Raw genomic sequence first — 20839 nt, forward strand, 5'->3', positions numbered from 1 at the left:
TCAAGAAATACCTTGTTTATACTGATGAATGGAACATGATATACTGCACTTGTCCCCTATATGTAGGTTTTGTGCACAAGTCAGACCTGCCGATTCCAAAATCCAACAGTACTGCGTCCTCTAACCACCGCCATTCCACGCCCAATATCCTACTGAGCCAACTGAATCCCCTGCAACATGACCTTCGCTCTAACAGTCGCTCCACCCCCAACATCAAAGCTGTCCTCCCTCGTCAACCCCTGCGCTCCCAGCACATCCTCGAACCCAACCTCCGCAGTCCCACTCTCCACGCCCTTGTTCATCAGCGAGATTCTAAAGTTACCCATGGCTGCCGGATCGGCAAGCATATTAGCCGTCAACGGGATCCTAAACGCCTGATCAAACGACGGATTGAAGATATCCGTACCGGGCGTGTACGTCTTGGCCGGCGTTGCAAACGTCTTGTCGCCCCAAGTGACCCGCACACTGGGATTGAGTTCGTCGCGCTGGCCCTGGAGACCCAACGCGCTGGCGACGAGGATGGTAGCGAGACCGCAAATGGAGTCAGGAGCGGTGTTTGCGGCGCTTTGGGCGGAGAGGAGCGAGGCTTCGGGGACGAAATTGTAGAATTGGGCGTGTACGGTTAGACGGGCGTCTGTGGGTTCGTCCTTGTGGGAGAGGGCGAGCTCATGCGTTCCGCCGTTGAGGAGGACTTCCTTGATGGTGGTGTAGCCAAGGCCAATGTCGTCGTCGCCAGCTAGGTCGTCGTCTTGAATGTCGGCCGAGATGCCCTGCTCGTAGTCTGCTACTAGAAAGTCGTGAGTCTCGTTCCAGACGGGGTCGTGGTCGTTCTTTTGGACAGACGTGCGCCATTCTGCTTCGGCGCCTACTTTGACTTTGACGTAGCAGTCTGGCACGTCCTTGACGACTTTGGCTAGCAGTCGGGAGACGCCAGACTTTTTCTTGGGGGCCGTGATGCCGGTTGCCTTTTCGATTGTCAGACGGATGATGCCGTGATGGGGTTGGTAGGTCTTGAAGTAGTCGTTGTTGTTGTCGAGTTTGACGAGAAAGCGGTTTGGAAGGACGGCCATGCCTTCGATGATGCCAAGAATGACGTTTCGTACGGTCTTCTCGATCAAGAAACAGTCGGCAATATTTGCGGCATCTGTGAAGTCAAGCTTAAGGCTCGGTGTGTTGATGAAGGAGACCTGAATGGCGCCGATCTAAGAATTTTTTTAGCATTGATGGTGTATCATGGTGGCTTCAGATTCATTCTTACCAGAGGAATGACGTTTATGAGAGGGCAAAGTAGTATTGTCAGCCGGCCTTTCAGGTGCGCCCCCTCGATACCCTATGATATGTTAGATCCCCATGAAATCAAGTCGATATCCGAAACATGACTTACAATCTTAGGTACATGAGAACCATCGAGCTCAATATCGCATACGCTTTCCCATTTCACATCCATGTCAAGCTTGATTCCCTCGGTAGGGGTCCTGTGAACGTCCACATTGGAGAAATGAAAAGGGACTTTGCCTAAGTCAAGCTTCACAAACTTGAGGTTGGAAAGGGGCCCTGGGAGAGTAGAAGCGAGGATTGGCTCTACGGTATCTTTTGCAATCTGGGCGCCAGCCACACAGATGTTGGGCCACAATTGAGCGACAATGTCGTTGAGGAACCCTGACCCGTGTTAGCATACAGTCATTGTCAAAGAGTGAGCAGGTTACCTGCAGACTCAGCGCCTCCAGAAGCTGTCAATGTATCGACTAGGGAAGAAGCCATGATGGATGATAGATTCAGCTAATTGAGGGATAATTGGGACGAAGGTAGGCTTATGAACAGCTGTGAACTCAGTGTCCAAGTTTATTCTTGAAGAGTCAGCGTTGCCATGTTTGTCGTAGCTGCAGATGTAGACCGACGTCACCTACCTATCAAATGGTAGCGACAACTCACACAGACAGGCTTCCTGGCTCCACGTCGCGGTTGGTCAACAGCGAACAATTGCCCCGCGGCAGCGCCACTACCGTAATGCGGAGCCTGCCTTCAAGACAGCGGCTGATGCTAGCGCTGGAATTGCGGTGAAGTGCATTGAGGCAAACAATCTACCCGTGGCAGTCGTGTTGTTTGTTGTACTCTTGTTTGGCTTCTGGGAACATACATGCCGTCATATAGTACAGGAGAAGCCAGGTCCAGGCACAAGTGATGAAGCCATTTGACGTACTCTTTGCTTCGAATCGGACCACAAGTTTGGGCATTAGCAGTAGCGGGAAGCTTTGGTAGATCGAATCATGCACGCGCATGAGGCTGCGTCAAGTTGTTGTTGCCAGTACACTTTGGTAGACGCCAAGATATGTGGACTTGGTTAGATTTGAAACCCAATGCGGGGCACTTCCAAGGTTGCTTCGCGAGTTCACGTGCTAGCCATTGGCTATGTCTATCAGGTGACTTCAAGATCAAAATGATAGAAGTCGTTTTACCAGATACCAGAACTGTTTGAATACAATTTGTACTCTGACACTTCAATCAGGCCGGGTCAAGCGTGCATTCCGTTCTCGTCCTGATATATTTCCCGCTCTTGCCCACAGCTTTGGTCTCCTAATTTTTCGTTTTACTAGCAGATGGTGTAGTGACTCTTCACTACCATCTTTACTTGTGTACTCCAGTATTGCGGAAGGAATGTTGGTGTCAGAATGTAGCGTCGACTTCCACTGCGCCAAACGACCAGAGGGGTACGCATTATCAATCCACGAGGATGGATCATGAGTAAGTATAATAGCTCAAACACCTATAGTAGGCTGAGATGAGTTTCTCTCGTGCTCCTAGATGACACAATAGCTACTTCAATTGATAGATCTGTAAGCTTACACATACTACAGCCCTTGCTGTAGTAGCTATAAAGTATTAGCTATAAAGTATAAGCTACATTGACAGGATAATTCTACTTTCACACAGAGCTTGTAGGCCACCAATTCCACTATGCAAACTTGGCCAACAACTTTCACTGTCAAAGAAAAAATGCGGTCCATTCACTGTCCGTCTCGTTATCAACGCAATCATCACATCCAGGACCCCGGACCACTACATTAGCGATTCCACAGCGACAATCAACTTGTGCGACCCTAAAAGTACCATTTTGAGATTGTTTCCAAGGGAAGCCGCAAAGAAATTTGCTCCTCTCAAACAAACCTGACATGACGTCTTCAGCTGCGAGCATTCACAAGGGCAGAAAAAACGTCGATGCGTTGAGAGACTGAAAAAAAAAATCGGGCTAGATCTGCCAGACTTTGTAGTCAGCGTTGAGATATCCGAGGAATAGAACGCAATGTCCATGCGGGAACCAGGGACTGGATATGGTCCCAGGATGGTGATAGATGATCCCTGTTCGGCCGTAAACCAATATATAGGCAGAATTGCAGAACAAGACATACTGTAAGCTCCGAGTTGTAGAATGCGCGAAAATCAAGGCTTGCAGAAGTGCTCTTCTAGCATTTACGGCAAGAGGAGGATACATCCAAAATCATCGAGGCAGTAATTTTTACGAGATACGTTATGAGTTTAGGAATCTTACCCACACAGGGGCTGAAATCTGCGCACTTCATGACAAGCAAGATAACATGGTACCTGTACAGCACGTACCACAGTAAGCTGCTCGCCAGACCAATTCATACAACCCCCGCATAACTAAAATAAAGCCTTTCCTTATACTGCGAGAAAGCCGCGGTCTAATTGCATACTGCCAGGTAGTCTTGACTCTACAGGCTTAGGCGCAATTACGAGATAATTATTGAATATACGACCATGAGCCCTAACCGCTGGCCATTTCCGTACAATCGCTCCAAGGCCGCTGCCACAAGGACTGTTGAGCTGGTGGCCGTGGATGCATCTCCAACTAATCAGGTAAGCACGTGTATCTCTTGGAGTGGACAAGCATGGAGTGTGTGATGTAGTTGATGGGTCTTCATTACTACCAAATACAAAGCCATCCACTGGGACTTTCAGCTCGGTCTTCCTGCTCCAGCCTCCGCTCCCGGTCCGGAGACGGTCCTTGTGAGGATTGTTACAGCATGGCGATGTTGAGAGCCCATGACAGCACTTCGAAATGCTAGGTACTTTCGAGAAGGCCAATCCACTCCACTTCCGTATATACGCATCCACAGGCGTGTGTCTTCCGATGTAAATTCGCGCAGTCGTAGCTTAGCATCCACCTCTCAGCGCAAGGACCAAATGCAGCGTAGCACCGCCCTCGAGCTGATAGTCAGCCGCAGTCTTGTCGTCTGCCCTATACCACATGTCAGCAAGTGTTCAACCCCAACATCAAGTCCTGCAAGGCCAAATCCACGCATAGGTATTATGACGTCGTATACATGATGACTGGAACATACATTTGTTTCCCCCCGTAGATCAACCTCTGTTGTGCTGGTGGAATTCCCTCCTTCTCCTCCACGCGCTCCTTTATCCTCGAGACCTTGTAGTCGGCTTCGATGTCAAGCTCGATTTCCTTGCCGGTCAAAGTGCGTACTCTGTGCGTATTGTTAGCCTATCGCTCTTCTGTTCCGTTGATATTGCCTTCCGCGCTGCATGCAGATGACGAAGAGGAAGAGAGACAAGAAAAGTAGTCTCAAAAGCGAACTCAAAGCTCCACATACTTGATCTGCATCGTGCCTACACTGCACTATGGCCCTCTCGACTGTGCTGGTAAAGCTTTCAGGATCGTAGAGAGGTGGGTCGCGCGGTCTGACAAGGTATGCGAAATACGCCGTCTCTTTGGTTGGCAGGTGTTGGGAGTGACCGACGTGCACGTGGCGGAGAGTATGGTAGTATCGGATAGCTGTGTGAATAGAGAGTGAGGAAGGCAGCCAAGTTTGTCACGATTGTTCCAGGGTTTGTTTGGTGAGGCGGGCGTCAGTCGGCTGCTGGTCATAACGTTACGTTAGTGGGGCAAGCCTTGCGCCACGAGGCGGGGCCGGTGTGGCGTGGGGACGCCACGCCTTGCCCTATATGGTATACCACTCCACGGTCTGTCCTCTTTATGCGAAGACTGGCGTGAACAGTGAAGGGAAGGATAGAGTATGATCATCTTTTGGATAGCTTCTAGAACGTCATTGGACATTGTACTGCTGGTGGTCTAAGATCATGGCCGCACCATGCACATGTGGTGACGAAAGGGCGTGTTTGGTCTACAAAGAGGCAAGTCGTCAATAGCAACCATGGCACTGGAACAATATCTGGATGCCAAATCGAGAAAACTCCTCTGAAGAGTTGCTACTTGTAGAAGTTTCCTTTGTGCAACCTAATCTGGTCGTGGACACTTTAGCCATTGCCAGCGGTCTGCATGATCAGCCCGACCCTTTCCCTGGGATACCTACCCCATCCCTGGGTTGCTGACAGCAATGCACAGTGTTACACTTCTGCATGAACAAACCCTCCGGTCCTGAGCACTGGATTCAGTAGTCCCAACGTCTTGGGCGCTGACATCCAACCAAGTGTAGCTGACACCACACAGCTGAAACACGCTGTCGACGCAAGGCTTACACCCCCATCCTAGAATGTGGTACACGCACGTGTTCAAACTCACAGTTTTGAAAGGTCCATGGGTATGAAAAGTCCAAGCCATATGCGCTGGCAGACGTGCCCAGGTGCAAGACTGAAACCTGTCGCCTCTGCTTTACTCGATACATTACTAACTGATCTAAACACATTGATATACACGAATAGCGGGACCTGGGTAGCCCCTAACACAGCAAGCCCTAGCTCGAGCTTTGCTACCCGATATACAAATGACTAGCCACACGCTGCCTTCCCCGGAAGTATGTACAGAGTAGAAATAAAAGCAAGACTAAGGCGCGAAATGCCGGGGCGACGCAAATTGCCGAACGGAGAATCGAAATAGTCGTGAGAAAACCACCTATATAACAATGGGAACTGAATTCTACGCCAATACTCTGTGGCCAACGGGAAGCTCAAGCAGTTCGTCGTCTACTTTTGCCCATTAATACAAGTATCGGCCCCAATCTTGTCAGACTGTATCATCGTTGTCCGAGTCGAAGTGAAGTCCCTTCTTACACGCCGTAGACCCGCTATCCGGTCTTGGTACAGTCGAAGAGAAAGGTGAATGGTGATAGCTTAGATACCAGTTACGAAATAGAAAAAGACCAAGGTCGGTTGCCGGGCAACGCAACTCTGTCATCAGTGAATGATCCGGCAAGAATGGGTTGAAAGCTATGGTACAAGGAAAGTGACATTGATCCGCCAACATCAATGGATGTCGGAAACTTGAGTGGATTTCCAGCGATCTGGTAATAGACCTAAACTGCAAGATTCCGGTGTTGATAACGAGTCTGAGATCCCGCACTGCAGCACTACCAAGCGCGACAACACTCTATCAAGTCGCAGACCTAGTTATGCAATCATCAGATGATTTTTCATCCAAGTGCTGAGTAAGCTCTAATCGCCCATATGGGCATGGTTTCGCAATCTGCAGTTTTGGAAATAGATGCTTTGAGGCGAGACGCGGCAGTGCCGCTGACGAAGTATGTAGCTCGTGACTGAGGCTGCATGGATTGAAGGAACCGAGCCGGAAAAAAGGTGGAGAAGCGATGCATGCCTACAAGCACACTTGGCCCTCTTCAGACACAATACCCGTCTTTTATTCTCTAATGACCAAGTTGTCCTGCGATGCCATCGGGGAAAGTACGCCGATAAACCCAAAACGCCGGGAATGCCTGAAGATGAGATCTAGATGGACACCTTGGGGCTGGGTCCAAGTAAGAGGGTGCGGCATTGCGATCAACAATGCTGGGCTGAGAATGAACAAACCACGAGAGTTTTTGATTGGAAAAAGCATGAAGCGTTGCAAAGGACATTGCAATGTAATCTCGTGAGATGAGTAGTCGTTCTCTGGTGGGGTCATGGACCGTGCTCCCCTGCGTTCAAGAATCGAGATGGGCCGCTATCTCATCTTGCGGCACTCATTTCGCCTGAGATTGCCGCAAAATCTTGATATGGGAACCCTAGAATAATTTGTGGAGTTGCCTGGGCTAGTACATAGGCGCTAGATCCCATACCTTCGCTTTCATATCCGGAACCTGTTGAGTCGTCGTTTTCAAGTGAGGCGGGTCGCCTGATCGGACGCTTCTGGTTGCGATACTGAAACCTGAACCCAATTTAACGGTCCCCAACTTCCCGTTTGGGAGATGACATTTGGCCTCGATCCCAATGCTGATGTGACCCGTATCCTGATGTTTCAGGTTTACCTGTTGATGTCGGCGCGTAGTTTTGTAGTCCTTGGCTTCGCTCATCAAGCCCACGAGGTGAGGTTGCATATGTTTGATCCACGTCGGCCCGCGCCTTGCCCTCAGGTGCTCTTGATTCTTCGGCATGCTTTTCTTGCCGCGGCAGCGTCTCATGCACAAGTCCAGAAACCGTGCTGCGACGACTTAGAGAACCGCCAGCACTCTCTGGTCCTCGTTGAGATGCGTCCGAACGACCTCTTGCATGTCCCCGTCGTCCTGGCGTCGATGCCGATGACGACGATATGTGCGAGAAGGATGGTGATGTGTACTGTGCCGCAGAGGTGGGCGGTGGAGCCGGTTGGTGTGGGCCTTGGGCCTTCCGCTTTTTGGGGGAGCTGGCGTACTCTAAGTCAGACGCGTGAGATGTCGCACGTTGACGGGACTGGTAGGTAGGCGAAGTTTTGTATTTACCTGATGGCGTTGGAGGATGGCCGCTCCCACTCTTTTCCTGCTGTGATGACGCCGTTGGTGGTACCCAATGATGAAAGTATATCGATGGTGATGACTGCTCTTGTTGAGCATTCTGGGTTTGTTGCAACTGTTGGACCCCTGACGGTGCAGCTGGTGGTTGCTGAATATTCATCTCGTTTGTCGTCAATCGAGGGAGTTGCGACTGAGGAGGATGTCGAAGCACAGATGTGGGTTGGCCCCCGAAGCTTGTCGATTGCGAGGCTCTAGAATCGCTATATCCTGGTGAGGTGTGTTGAGATTGTGCAGACAAGGGCTGCCCGGATAGAACTGCAGTCGGGGCAAGTATCGTTTGCGGCGTTTGAGATTGCCCGGCGTAGATGGCTGCTTGTTGTTGACTGACTGTCCGGGGATCTCTCCTCAGATCCGGTGAATGCTGCGTTTGCGCTTGGATCTGAGTCTGTTGCTGTGCAGCTTGGACTTGAGCCGTGTACTGTTGGATCCACTCGGCGCTCATGTTTGCGAGATTTCCACCTCCAATACCAGCAAAAATGATGGGGACGAGATGTGGTGGTATGCCGCCTTGCATTGATTCTCGCAACATGGCCTGTTCAACTTTGCGCTGCTCAAGCCTCAAAGACTCCTGCCTCGTTCTCTCCTCTTCTTGCTTGCGTCGTTCCTCTTCAGCCTTTGCCGCCAGCCAGTTTTTCATTCCATCTTCTGCGCCCTGCCATTGCGAAGGTGCCGGAGGTAATTGGCCTAAACCTGAAGATAATGGAGGCCCTCGTCCCGGTTCAGGCAGCGTCATCGCCGAGGGTGGAGGGAGGCCTCGATGTGGTGTACCCATCCTGTAGGACGAGACGGCTGTTTGAGCGAGAGAAGGCCGACTTTCGAGCTTGGGTGAGTAGCGAGCAACCGTAGAAGATGAAAGGGCTGGTGAGTAGGCATGAGGTTTGAACTCAAAGTCCGATTTGACTGGATTAGACAATGTGAGCAACATGGAGCAGACTAGAGTAATGCCGGCTAAGTAATGGTATATTTGGACATTAAAATGAGTCCTTCAGTGGCGCCAAATTTCGCAATTCTGGAAAGAGACGGAATAACATACATACTTATTCAGAAGTGCGTTCCCGGGAGCAACGTCCACATAAGGACCAAGGCTTGGTAGCCGTAGACTGAAAGTCTGGGCTTAGGCTATCTGCCAGGGAGCGGAACCCTATTATGATTCGTAGGCAAAGCAAAGCAAACATGAACGAATGGGTACACAGTAGCAATAGGCAAAGCTCGAAGCAATGAAGATCAAGGCCCGGAGAGGCTCGCGTGGGCCGGCGTGGTCGATCGGGTCCAGATGGGAGAAGCGCTCAGGAAGTAGACGGCGGTGGGGAAGGAATGGTAACGACTGTACGGGATGGGTAGAGAGCCCGAATCTACTTGGGCCAACCAACGGGGATGATGGCTGCTAATGCTGGACGGCAGCACGAAGAAACGGCAGGCCGCGACAAGGACAGCCGATGTGTGTGGCGTCAAAGCGGACAATGGTGGTAAAAGCGTGTGCAGGGATATGCATAGGCAACGGAAATGCTGTCAGCAAGTTGGAACTGGATGAAGAATGTGCGTTTTTGTAGTCCCGCCATCTGACGTTCCTGGAGACGCCTTCCGGCTCAAGCAGATTTCTGATCATGGTCTGCACATGTGGCGCAGCCCGCTTTCCGCCAAGCCAAGTCAGCTCAAGGCCAGCAAAAGGTAGAATTTGATAGTACCTCAGGCCTGAGGCTAGGCATGTCCAGTCGGTTTGATGAGCTTTCCTGTCTGGCTCCAAATCCCATCAACAGGCACCAGACATGGAGCATTATATTTTCCACATTGTTCTCATGAACTGAAGATACTGCTGAGCCCTGTGCCGTGCAATCGGTCGGGTATCGATAAAGACCCTCCGACGCTATGGATACCAAGTCCCGATTCCTTACCATATGGAAGCGCAAAGAGCTACCGGTTCTACATGTGGCTCCTTCTGCACGCGGTCACCTGGATAGAATGGTCGTTAATCCTCTGTGCAACAGTGTTCAGCAAACAACAACTTTGGTCGTGTGGCTGGAGCAAGGCTTGTAGACGGAGCAACTGAACAGGACGGCGTGGCCTGGCAATGCAAGCCGTGCACTAGCACCAACCAACAGGGTCAACGTCCGGGAGCAAGCGAGCGCGACATCTGGGAGAGATTAAACGCTCGGTTCACGGGCGCGGACCTGGTTCCTCCTGGCCTGTTCATGTCGCATGACAAGGAAATGAAGGGTGATGGCTTTCATAAGACCTCAGCCAGCTGATTACTCAATGGGGTAATGTGAAATGAGCCATACGTGTTGGAAGAGCCGCTGTGCGTCAACACGAAACCTTGGAACTGGTGGGAAATACTGCATTACGGTCCATTGAAGGCCCAGTTCCCGAATTTAGTGTGGTACCCAGAACAGGAAACTCAGATGCCGTCATAGCGTAACGGGTAGGCTTGCTTAATCAGAAGCACGGAGTCTGGAGGTGTCACGGAGCAGGGAGCCTTGCTCCGCCTACACCCCTCCAGATCGACATAGCGTGACAGTCTGCATGGCCAATCGATAAGACCGACAAGCGTTGAACAGAACAGACACCCAGTTTCGTAGTGCGTCACGACTAGGGTTGGAGAAGCGCGGAGGAACAATCCATTTGCTGGACTTTGCATGTGCGCTTCTTTTCGTGCCGTAGTCTATGTAGTTAGCGCACATCGGCATGACAGTGTATGGTGTGTTCCCACCACTGCACCTAATAAGCACAACAAATGGCACTTGCATGCCACTGTTATGAAAGGAGCGTTGAGCAGACGTGTTGCGCAATCGCCAGGCGCCTGGCACCGACCGAACGATCGACTAGTCACCTAAATTTCCGTGTCGGCGTTTGGGCTTTTCCGTTTTTGACCATGCGGCGGATCTACGTGAAACTCGAGGCGGACCGGATCTGTGTGAAGCGCCTTCGAGCGAGATTTGGTCGGAATCCTGCACATACCAGCCAATCAGCAGTAGAGTGCAGAAATAAGTAATGTATCGCTCAAGATTGAGACACAACAGCTCGAGAACTGCGGGCGCCGACCGTTCTCACGGTCGAGTTTGGGAAGTTCCGGTGTCAGACCAGGGCAATGGGATCTCCTTAGCCAAACATCGTATAAGCCCAACTGGGTGCAGAACTACTGCTTTGAGTACACGTGGCTGCATGCGCTGCCTGGTTTAGGCTACAGGTTCTGCAACTTTGTAACTGTGCAACTTAAAGCAACGTGGTTCTGGTGGGAAACAGCGCGGGAAGGACCCGACTGACTTTTAGGAGTGCTTTCTTGTACAACCCCTTGCCCTTGGTGAAGTCTGACGCCGAGTCCGTTCGAGGTTTCCATGTAGAGGAAAGAGAAAATAGACAACGTAGCAGGGCCAGTGCCTGTTCTTCTAATGAAGCTTCCTACGAGTGCCTTGTCCCCACAAAGAGTTCGGAAATCAACAACGCATCCATTTAGAGACGTGTGTGTGTGTGTGTGTGTGTGTTGACGTCGATTTCATGTCTACGTAGTAAGCTATTGCTCAGGCAGGAGTGAAGCAAAGTCTCCACACGATTCTGTTCAACGGTAAAATGGCAATGTAGGACCATTAGATTCGGGGCTTCTTTTCCCAATGCAGCTGTATCCGGCCTGTGAAGTGGAAAGACGAGCTGTGGAACGTCAATCCACCAGCAGACAAGCGTGGAGTCCCGGAGACAGCAGCAAGGATGAATGTGGAGTTGTCTCGATCCGCTGATCTAGCCGTAGATCTAGTGTGTCGATTGGTAAACTACAGCCAACTAACGGTCTCAATAGTCCACTTTGATATGTGACGGTTAAGGATACTTCCACTCAATAGGTTGAACCTATCGGCTAGTATTGAAGCTACAGAGAAAGTTTTCGGCTGCACTTACACATCGTTCCTCGCAACCGCTTCCTCTTCGCGCACCACGGTCGCGAGTGGCGTACCGATCTCAGTCTGGACGTTGTGCACCTCTCTCATCCAGAAGCAAGTCATGCAGATCTTCGCATCGTGGCGGAAGAATCGAACCATGATCAGCGTGAAAAACTACTCTTGAATCTTGATGGCTGCTGGAACGGCGCCAGGGTCAGGGACACATCAAACGCTGGCCTTCGGGGTAGCCGAGTGGGCCTCTCAATCAGTCTAGAAGCCGTCGTGTAGGTATCAGGATCCAGTCAAAAAAGGCGGGAGGTGAAGAGGCGACGATTGTACGCGTAGTGGGCGGAGGCGAAAAATGTGTAAGGTAGGCAGGATGTAGCGAGACGTTGCCACCACAATCGGCAATCACAACTGCCTTTTTGGGAAGCGACACATTCCCTCGACCGGCAGTTCGAATATTCAATCAAAGATATGGGCCATCCTTGCAGTGCTTCTTCACAGGTTTGTATGCATTTCTAGTCATTATTGTATCTATTGTACCTATTGCGCCTGAACGGTACGGTATCATTGTGTGACCAAGATCACCAGTCTCCATCTTCATCAACATGGCTCGAAGTTGTGAAGAACCGAAGTATGACTCGGATGCGCCTAGTTATAGGTCGATATACCATACACATTTGATCCGTGGTATCTTTCTTTCTGTAACAATTTCATATCTGCGTATTCACAATACCCAACACAACATCAACGTATCCATGCAGACTTTGCGCTTTCCAAGAATACTCCACCTCCATCTGCGGCTAGCTTGCGCCCCAAGACTCCCTCCAAGCCTTTCCCACGAACACTCATTTCGAAAGTCAGCCACTTAGCCATACAGACCACACACACATACACGCACACTATGGTAATCCATGCCTAATTACCACGCGAGCCCTGCGTCCCTGCAATAAGAAAACTTACTCTTGTGGCTGCAATTGTGCGCTTGTGCTTGTGATTCTGATGCCAATACTGCAAGCCCATGGGGCTTTGACATCCACCATCTACACGTTTACCTAACCTACCCTGGTCCTACCGACCGTCTTCCCATCCACATGGCCCATTCACTCCAGGCCAAGATCTACACTCAGAACAAACCAAAAACACCCCATCAGATGGACGGATGGACGGATGTCACTTCGCAACCTTTATATTTCAGCCCAACGCCTTGCATCACTTGTAGCAGGCCTACCTTCTGAAGTCTCACCACCCCATGTGATTCTCGCAAGGAGGACAAATGCCATCTCCCATTTCAAATGATTAGTTATTATTCCTACTCTATAGTCTTATTCGACCGAGCTAACGTCTACGTGTATAACATGCTAAACGTACGTAATGCTCTCTCTGTGTCGGCAAGAAACAAAGGCCGCAACGAGAAGGCCAATATGAAATGCATAAAAAGCATGGATTAAAGGCCAAAAAGTGACTAGATATGATGAAAATGCATAAAACATTGATTAAAAAAGAGGAAAAGCAGTGGTATCTTTGATGAGTAAAAGCCAGCCGTCAAAAACCATGCGCACACTGCGCCCATATCATCAAGCAAAATATATCAAAGTAGAAGAAAAGAAAAAAGCTGCATCAGAAACATGACCGTGTCGTGGAAATCTAGCGTGGGATTTGCTGCCCCCAAAGTACCTGTGCAAAACGTGAGTAAGCAGACTTTTCGACACCGAAGTATATGGTAGTTGTTGTTATTGTTGTTGTTGTTGTAAGTGGAGGTATTGCACCACCAAAACGCAAGGTCGGGATAATGTGTAGCACTGTATGTGCCTGAAGAAGATAAGTGCTGTCGTCCGAAAAGGTAAGCAAAATCGTTGGAACTGTGCAAGGTCGAAACGTGTTAACCACGTTGGGTGCACGCGACGCCGTCAAGCCACTGATCTTAATTGATCGGCGGGCACCGTTAAACTTTTCTCGAATAGGCATGGGAAGGTCGCTTGCAAGATTGCATCGTGGTGACATGGTAGGTGTCGGCTCCCTATCCCAACTCGATCCTATCCCGATCGCGCTTCCGCCCCTTCGGTGAATGCCAGGTTCATCGGGGTATCAATGTACATCACGCATTGGCTCGCTTCTTCCTCATCCTATATTCGGCCTTCGCCACGCGCATCAACAGTTCTTCGTCCTTGATTGGAATCCAGGATGTCAACACCTTCATGGCATTCTCAAAGTCCGAATCAAGTAGGATCTCCCTTGTGGCGTCGATTAGGGCGGCGGAAGTGGCATGCAGTACGTCTAGGTCTCCACTGAAGTTGGAGGTTGGCGAATTCGAATATGACTTATCTCCCAACAACATGAACACGTCCCAAACGCGTAGCTGAGCCGGGAACGGGAGAGAGTAGTTGAACAGTGTCAAATACCATCTGGTCCCATAGGCAGTTGAGGTGATGCTCATCTCCTCCTGCATCGTTGTTAGTATAGGATACTATGCAGGCAGGGATAGCACCTTGCGCGCTTGCCACGGCTGGTTTTAACTTACCAACTTTTTGGCCACATCCCCTCCGCACAGCCAATTCTGTTCAAAGTCATCCAGAGCTTCCATGAGTCCTGAAAAGCCAGCTTCGTAAAGTCTCTCCAGGCCTCGGAGCATCCATAGACGAACCAGCATAACGAATGCGCGGTCCTCTTCATAGTAGCAAAGCAGGGTGGCTGCAAGTGCTGCCATGCCCTGCACATAGCCTGTATCGGGCAAGTAGAGAGACATGGCATGGAGTACTCGGAATAACAATCGCTGTCTATTGTTTGTTAGCTTTGTTTGGCGTATTGGTGCCCGCAGTACATACCCTCCACGATATCGGCGCCTGAACATGATGTGTCTGTTGATTGTTCGCGGCACATCCACATCGATTTGTACATCTTCTGCCGAACTCTCCGCCTGTAGCTCGTAGAAGCTCGTGATCAAATCTTCCTCGGTCGGGCTGTTCTCGTCTGCTTTCGCACTGGCTGCGAGAAACGAGTACCATGCGGTGGCCCTCCATCGGTCAGGAATTCCTTTCCACGTGCGAGAGATCAGTTTCGGGTCTTTGGTATCGAACTCAAATAGCATGCCTCCCTGGTCCGCGCCTGCCTTGACCACCTTTGCCATTTTCCGCCACTTTTCGTTTCGCTGAATCTCCTTTGCCTTCATTGCCTGGGCAGTCTTGCCTCCTTCCTGCTGCTCTGCGACTTCAGCCAGGCCAGGCGGAAGTTTGAGCATGTTGCTCGCCTCATCTCTCAGACGACGGTCTCTGTTGTGGGGTAGGATGTTGGTGGCATGTCGCAATGGCCTGCGCGTGCTGCGAGTGGCCGAGGTCTGGTTCGAGAAGATGGAGGACTTGGCCTGCTTGAGGGATTTGAGCGAGGCGCGCCGTCTGGGTGATGGTGAGTGTGGGTCATTGGAGCGCGCTCTCGATGGGCTGCGGCCAAAGGTTGTGCGTCTGGGCTCTTTGGCCACCAGTTGCAGTGTCGTGCTCACACGCTGCATTCGCGGCACGTCTGGTCCTTCCAAGCCATCCCCAGACACTCCATTCGTGCGCCGCGTCTTACTTGGTATGATGAAGCCATAGCGATCGACCTCTCCCCCTTCGAGGTCAGCCCAGTCCTCGAGCCCGCCAGCTGCTTCGGTGGGTTCCTTGGAGATGAGACTGGCATGCCTGGAGCTGTAGACGGAGCTCGTGTCCTCGTTGTTCGCATCTACGGTCAGAGCCGATGTCATGACTGTCGTGTCCGCCACACTGCTGTTGTCGGCCACACTGTCCCGCGTGCTGTTGGAATCCCCATCTGGTGCATCCCAATTGACAGCACTCTCATTCCCATGCTCGTACATGATGCGCACCTTCCGCGACAGCGCCATCTCATCCGTAGACAGTACACGGTGGCTGGCCGACCGGCCCCGTGTCGAGTATCGTGACAGCGATCGCGGGGATAGATAATGGGCAGAGGACGGCGTGCGTTCCTGCTGGGTGCTGGGCTGCGCCTGCTCGGGTTGTCGTGGTGGGGTCACTGGAGTGCATGGCGAGGATGCTCCTTCCACACGCAGGTCGACGTGCTTGCTCCGTCTGTTGGCCTTCTTACCGCCCAGCATGATGCTGCCCCGCTTGGAGAAGGAGATTTGCGTGTCTGAGGTGAGGTCGTCGAGGCTGCCTGTGGGGATGATCGTGTCGATGCCAGCAAAGTTCTCGTCGTCGTTGTCGTCATCGACATCATGCAGGTGCTGCGAGGCATGGCTTCTGCGGCTCCTCTGTGACTGCGAGAGCAGTGAAGGCGCATCTTGGACCACAATGGCAGGCAGGCTTGGGGTCCTGCGGAGGCTGATGGGCGGTGACTTGTCATGGTCGGTGGCGGTGCAGCTGGACGAGGCCAAGGCAGAGTCCCTGCGATCATCGCCGTCCCCCAGCAGCAGCGCCCGCTTGAAGGCAGACGTCGTCTTGGGCCCTGGCGAGGTTCGTGGGCGGCGGACACTGCTGAGCCATGAGCGCGCTGCGGGGCTCTTTGGCAGCGGAACTGTCGCGTTCGAGGGCGATGGCGACAGCTGTGACGACTCCTCCACAGCCTCGGCTGTCTCCACCACCACGTCCATCTCCACGGCCACCGTGCCGCCGGAGCATGGCTCAGGCTCCTCGATCATGGTGGCGTGAGGCGCGGGCTCCTCTGTTCATGAGATCGGACCGTAGACACAGCTAGCTGGGCAGAAAATAGCGGCTGCAAAAGCGAGATGAAAGGAGGCAGGCGGGCGGTTCGTCAGTCTGGGCTGCGATTGCGCGGGAGGCGTAGGGGTAGGCGCAGGCGTAGTAGGCGTAGTAGGCGTAGTAGGCGTAGTAGGCGTAGTAGGCGTAGTAGGCGTAGTAGGCGTAGGGGTAGGCGGGCGCGAGTGGTGCCTGGGGGAATGAGCCGGTGCACGTGTTAGAAACAGGCCAGGTCGTTCAATGGCAAACGATTCCAATACCAAAGGGTGCCATTGAAGAACAAAAAGGAAAAAGCCATGCGACCACTCGGTACTATCGAAACTATAAAATCGCCGTGGGCCCTGGCTAGCAACTGCTTACAGCGTGCCTTGGGCGGGGGGAGGGAAAAGGGGCGTTGCTTATCGGCTCGGGGTCGCGAGGGTCGTGGCTCCAGGCTCTCGAAATTGCCCCAAGAACGCGCTTGGGGTGACGCCTGCTCACTTGACCCGCCTGCGCCTGTCCTTGAGAAACGTCACCTACACTACATTCACTACGTATATACCCGGCACACTGTCTCATCTTCTTCATTATTGATCGTTAGCCTCAAACACCACCATTCCTGGACAAGACCTGCAGGTCCCCCATTCGTTATTCAATGCTTCACTCGCCAGTCATTCGAGTCTGATATGACAGCGAGCGTGGTTCCACACGTCCCATGGGCTTCCAAGTCCCAAGTCCCAAGTCCTCTAACTAGCTAGTGTACCTGGCCACGACGTCCCAATACGGCGCATGGAAGAGAGATTGTCAGCGTTACAGTTGAGCTGGAACTCCCTGTCTGCTTCTCCTTTGTTTGCGTCGTACCATGGCATCCTGTCCGAGTCTTGCAACGCGCGTCCAATCACCACCTCATGTCATGTCTCCAGTTCAGGAGGAACGATATCAGCCTCTCTTGACCAGATGCTACCGTACACAACATCAACTATTGCACCACGGTCATGGAGTACTAGCAGCTGGCCGATCATGATACGATCAAGGTTTGCAAATGGGACTGCCTCGCCTCGCCTCCTCGCAACGTCCCTTGCATTTGACAGTGGACTGGAACAAGATCTCCGAGGCTTTGATCATAGGCTCGCTACAGTTTCGTAGCACTCGATTCCACTCCGTCTCGGTGTAAGATGTAGCAGCCCAGTTGATTGTACTGGGACGTGCATGTCCGCCCTTTGTTTACTTTGTCGTCAAATTCAGCAAGTAACGACTCATCCATGGATGTTTCGCATATAGGTACATACGGTTACGCCAAGCATCTACCATCAACTCCACGAACCATAGTGCACGGGTAACATCTGCGAAGATCAACAGTCATGAATACTGCTCATGGTTTGAAATACCCAAGAAGAAGAAGCAGAAGCAGAAGACGACGATATGGTAGATTTCTCATCATCGTGCGACTTCACTAGCAATACAGAACTTGGTGAATGGAGTGAGAGAGCCGTCAGCTGACAAACAGAGCAAGCGCACTTCAGTAGCTCGCTTACAACTTACCTACCCCACATCTCAACCTTCGAGTATCACTATCGACTAGAGAGCCCAAGTCACCTTGCAAACCTCGAAGAGATGCATGGTGCTCTACAATCCTACAATCTACACTGATCTCACAAGTTGGTATTGGCCATTGAACCCTCACTCATACCGTACTACAGCAAAACTAAAATCTTCAAAATCGAACTGCTACTATTGTTTACACGCACAACACCATGGACGACACAAATCCTACAAACCGCTTTGATAGCTTTCATGTGTATCGCACTTCGTATAAAAATATTGGTCCACACGCCATTGACGTTGGTATCTTGGTCCCCAAAGATCTGAAGCCTGGCAGCCATCCCTTACTCGTCAAGTTCCATGGTGGTGGTCTAGTACGTTCGTGTCCCCTACTAGAGTAGACATCTGGAGCTTACTGTCTCAGGTCACCGGCGACTGTCTCTACCCTGACTGGATCGGTGCATTCTTTGTTCCTTTCATCCACCGCACAAATTGCATCACCGTGTTGCCAAACTACCGGCTTATTCCCGAGCATACGGGTGCCGACATCCTTTCTGACCTTGACAACTTCTGGGCATGGTTCCACTCTGACGCATTCCCCTTGTTTCTCAAGTCCCAGGGCATAACTGCCGAGCTCGACTACAACCATGTACTGGTGTCTGGAGACTCTGCGGGCGGTTACATGACGCTGATGAGCGGCTTGACCCAGCCAAAAGGTAGTATCAAAGCATTGTTGGCGCAATACCCAATGACAGACTCCTTGAGACGCAAGCCCATGGACGAACTTTACGGTCAGCCATCTCCACCACCCACCCTTGTGGATGAACACATATCTAGCATCACGCCAGATGTAGTGCTCTCATCAGCAACCCCACCCGCGCGTATGAACATCTCGTACGCTCTCTCTGTATACGGTCGGTACCTGGAGTTCTTCGGCAATGAAAAGGACATGTGGCCACTTTACCTGATAGAGAAGAAGGATTACCTTCCACCAACCTGGATCGTTCACGGCGATGCTGATACAGCCGTGAGCATCGAAGATAGCAAAGCGTTTGTAGAGAAAGCGAGGAGGCTAGACAGAGTAGAGGTGCAGCTTGTAGTGAGACCTGGCCAGGAGCATGGCTTTGATATTTCAGTGAAGGAGAATAAGGAGGCGTGGTTGAAGCAGGGTCTGCAGTGGGTGGAAAAAAAGTGGCTCAGCTAAAACAGGGCCTTGAACTGTTGATAGGACGGGGGACTTTTGGGGAAAGGAGTGGAAAAGCGATGACGGCCGATGTTGATGACATGGAGACACTATTGAGCATTGCCAAATTACTCGATTTGTCGGTACGGCCCGAAGTTGTTTTAAGTAGTGGGGGGTACATATCTACTGTGTTAGGTGTCTTATATGGAGGAACTTACGGTAAATTTCCTAATTATAGACTTTATTACTAAATGATCGGCAAACCTGCTGATCACGTATGATGACTACCTACATGTTCTCTTAACCGCCCTTGTTAGAGCCGCACTGCTAATTGCATCGCCTTGGACCCTGGTTCCTCAGCAAGCAAATGGCGGGCAATCGTGACCAGACACCAACCCAGTCTGATCAAACTAGAGAATGGACATTTCATCTGAACATATCTCTTCCTGGGCTGGAAAACTAGCCGTGCATGAAGATCATATTGTACGGCCAGGTCGAATCTGTCGACACGCTGGTGCTTTCGGTAGTCGCCAGGAACTCGTCAAGGGAAGGCCATCATCACGACTACGAACCACTTTCACTTGCATAAGAACACGTCTCCGTGGCCATGGACATACAATCACGGGGCTCTAACATGGGTTCAGAATCTCTAATATCCAAACCCACAGGCTTTTGTACCTCAGAAATCCCCACCCGTGAGTCTCCCTCGGAGCTGTAAGCTCTATGCGCCTTTTCCCTTCAAACACGACTCCAAACCGAGCAGCACGATAGCCCCCGAGATCCCTGGGATAGTAGTCATATCTCCTATCTGATAGCATACCCTGACTTTGTTTTCAAGTTTTGAAGATGAGTCCACGAGTTCCAAGGGCCTGGTCGTAGCCCACGATGTACCAGTCTTTGGCCGCTACTGAAAAAAAAAACGGTTAAACAACGACTGGCCTCTTTCAATTTGTGAAATTTGCAACTAGTTCGTCATCGATGCTGAGTCAAATTTCTACCTCAACGAAGCGATAGGAAGATATTAGCTCGACGAGAACGCGCTGTTTTCACTGCAGAGCATCACATCGATGGTATGGTGATTCAAACCAACAAACCAAGTGGACTGCTTCTTCTCAGAACAATGTTGGAAACCAACGCGCCGGTACGCCTGATGAGTATCGGCACGGAGAAATGTTTCCTGGCAAATTTACAAGGGAGATTCCCATCACGCTGTACCAAATTTGCTTCATAGAGACCGGTGTTTTCAAAGCTTGCAAATCTGGCTTTTTGACGCTCGGGTGATTCACGTTTGGCGAGGCGACTGAGTGGGCTGAATGGACTGGTTGGTGAAGACTAAAATTCGCATTTCGAAGCTGGTATTGCATTACAGTAGATACCATCTTACTACCTATGTGAGTTTAACGTATGGGGCGAATAGGGCATCACGAATATTAACTTGTCCACTTATCATGCTAGACTCTACAGAATCATCCAAGAGTGAATCATCATTTTCACATATTCAGTCCGGTTGGAGGTCAGCGGAGGGATGTGTGACATCCTCAACCATGAGATGTGCATGATGACAGTCACGGCGTATCTAATCACCCACGCATACAGGAGAAACACGATAGATATTGAGGTCTCACAATACGGTGCGCACGGTATGTGATGACCTAGAACCTCAAACAGGTTTCTCGGTAGTCGTCATCGATGGTAGCCAGACGTCATGCTGATACTGTCTCTAGTAGCAAACATGTATAGATGATAACGAAGTAGAGTACAAATAGAGCAGTGGGGTCACGCAGAATAGCAACGTTTCTAGTGAAC

General features: G+C 51.1%; 7 protein-coding genes across 7 annotated transcripts; 1 reads left to right on the plus strand and 6 right to left on the minus strand.

Moving 5' to 3' along the window:
• Positions 1–11: 11 nt before the first annotated feature.
• On the minus strand, positions 12–2045 carry IAQ61_004815 (uncharacterized protein; the record flags this gene model as incomplete). The annotated part of the gene is made up of 5 exons (XM_003839423.2): positions 12–1202; positions 1259–1330; positions 1385–1659; positions 1707–1779; positions 1935–2045. Coding segments are annotated over 5 exons (1584 nt in total), but the record flags the coding sequence as incomplete, so codon positions are not given.
• Positions 2046–4173: 2128 nt separating this feature from the next.
• Positions 4174–4636, minus strand: UBL1 (Ubiquitin-like protein 1; the record flags this gene model as incomplete). The annotated part of the gene is made up of 3 exons (XM_003839425.1): positions 4174–4258; positions 4362–4499; positions 4626–4636. The coding sequence occupies 3 exons, from the start codon at positions 4634–4636 to the stop codon at positions 4174–4176; spliced, it is 234 nt and encodes a 77-aa protein (XP_003839473.1).
• Positions 4637–7143: 2507 nt separating this feature from the next.
• Positions 7144–8679, minus strand: IAQ61_004817 (uncharacterized protein; the record flags this gene model as incomplete). The annotated part of the gene is made up of 1 exon (XM_003839426.1): positions 7144–8679. The coding sequence occupies one exon, from the start codon at positions 8677–8679 to the stop codon at positions 7144–7146; it is 1536 nt and encodes a 511-aa protein (XP_003839474.1).
• Positions 8680–10237: 1558 nt separating this feature from the next.
• On the minus strand, positions 10238–10498 carry IAQ61_004818 (uncharacterized protein; the record flags this gene model as incomplete). The annotated part of the gene is made up of 2 exons (XM_066096509.1): positions 10238–10413; positions 10462–10498. 2 exons carry the CDS (start codon positions 10496–10498, stop codon positions 10238–10240), a joined length of 213 nt encoding a protein of 70 aa, XP_065953827.1.
• Positions 10499–12124: 1626 nt separating this feature from the next.
• Positions 12125–16271, minus strand: IAQ61_004819 (uncharacterized protein; the record flags this gene model as incomplete). Its single annotated transcript, XM_003839428.2, has 3 exons — positions 12125–14066; positions 14145–14400; positions 14449–16271. 3 exons carry the CDS (start codon positions 16269–16271, stop codon positions 13722–13724), a joined length of 2424 nt encoding a protein of 807 aa, XP_003839476.1. The 3' UTR covers positions 12125–13721.
• Positions 16272–16323: 52 nt separating this feature from the next.
• IAQ61_004820 (uncharacterized protein) lies at positions 16324–16602 on the minus strand (the record flags this gene model as incomplete). The annotated part of the gene is made up of 2 exons (XM_066096510.1): positions 16324–16521; positions 16579–16602. The coding sequence occupies 2 exons, from the start codon at positions 16600–16602 to the stop codon at positions 16324–16326; spliced, it is 222 nt and encodes a 73-aa protein (XP_065953828.1).
• Positions 16603–16767: 165 nt separating this feature from the next.
• On the plus strand, positions 16768–19311 carry IAQ61_004821 (uncharacterized protein). Its single transcript, XM_003839430.2, has 2 exons — positions 16768–18224; positions 18275–19311. The coding sequence occupies exons 1-2, from the start codon at positions 18063–18065 to the stop codon at positions 19052–19054; spliced, it is 942 nt and encodes a 313-aa protein (XP_003839478.1). The 5' UTR covers positions 16768–18062; the 3' UTR covers positions 19055–19311.
• The last annotated feature ends 1528 nt before the right edge of the window (positions 19312–20839 follow it).

Source organism: Plenodomus lingam (assembly GCF_022343315.1).
Source record: "Plenodomus lingam strain CAN1 chromosome Unknown contig_19, whole genome shotgun sequence".
NCBI lineage: Eukaryota > Fungi > Ascomycota > Dothideomycetes > Pleosporales > Leptosphaeriaceae > Plenodomus > Plenodomus lingam.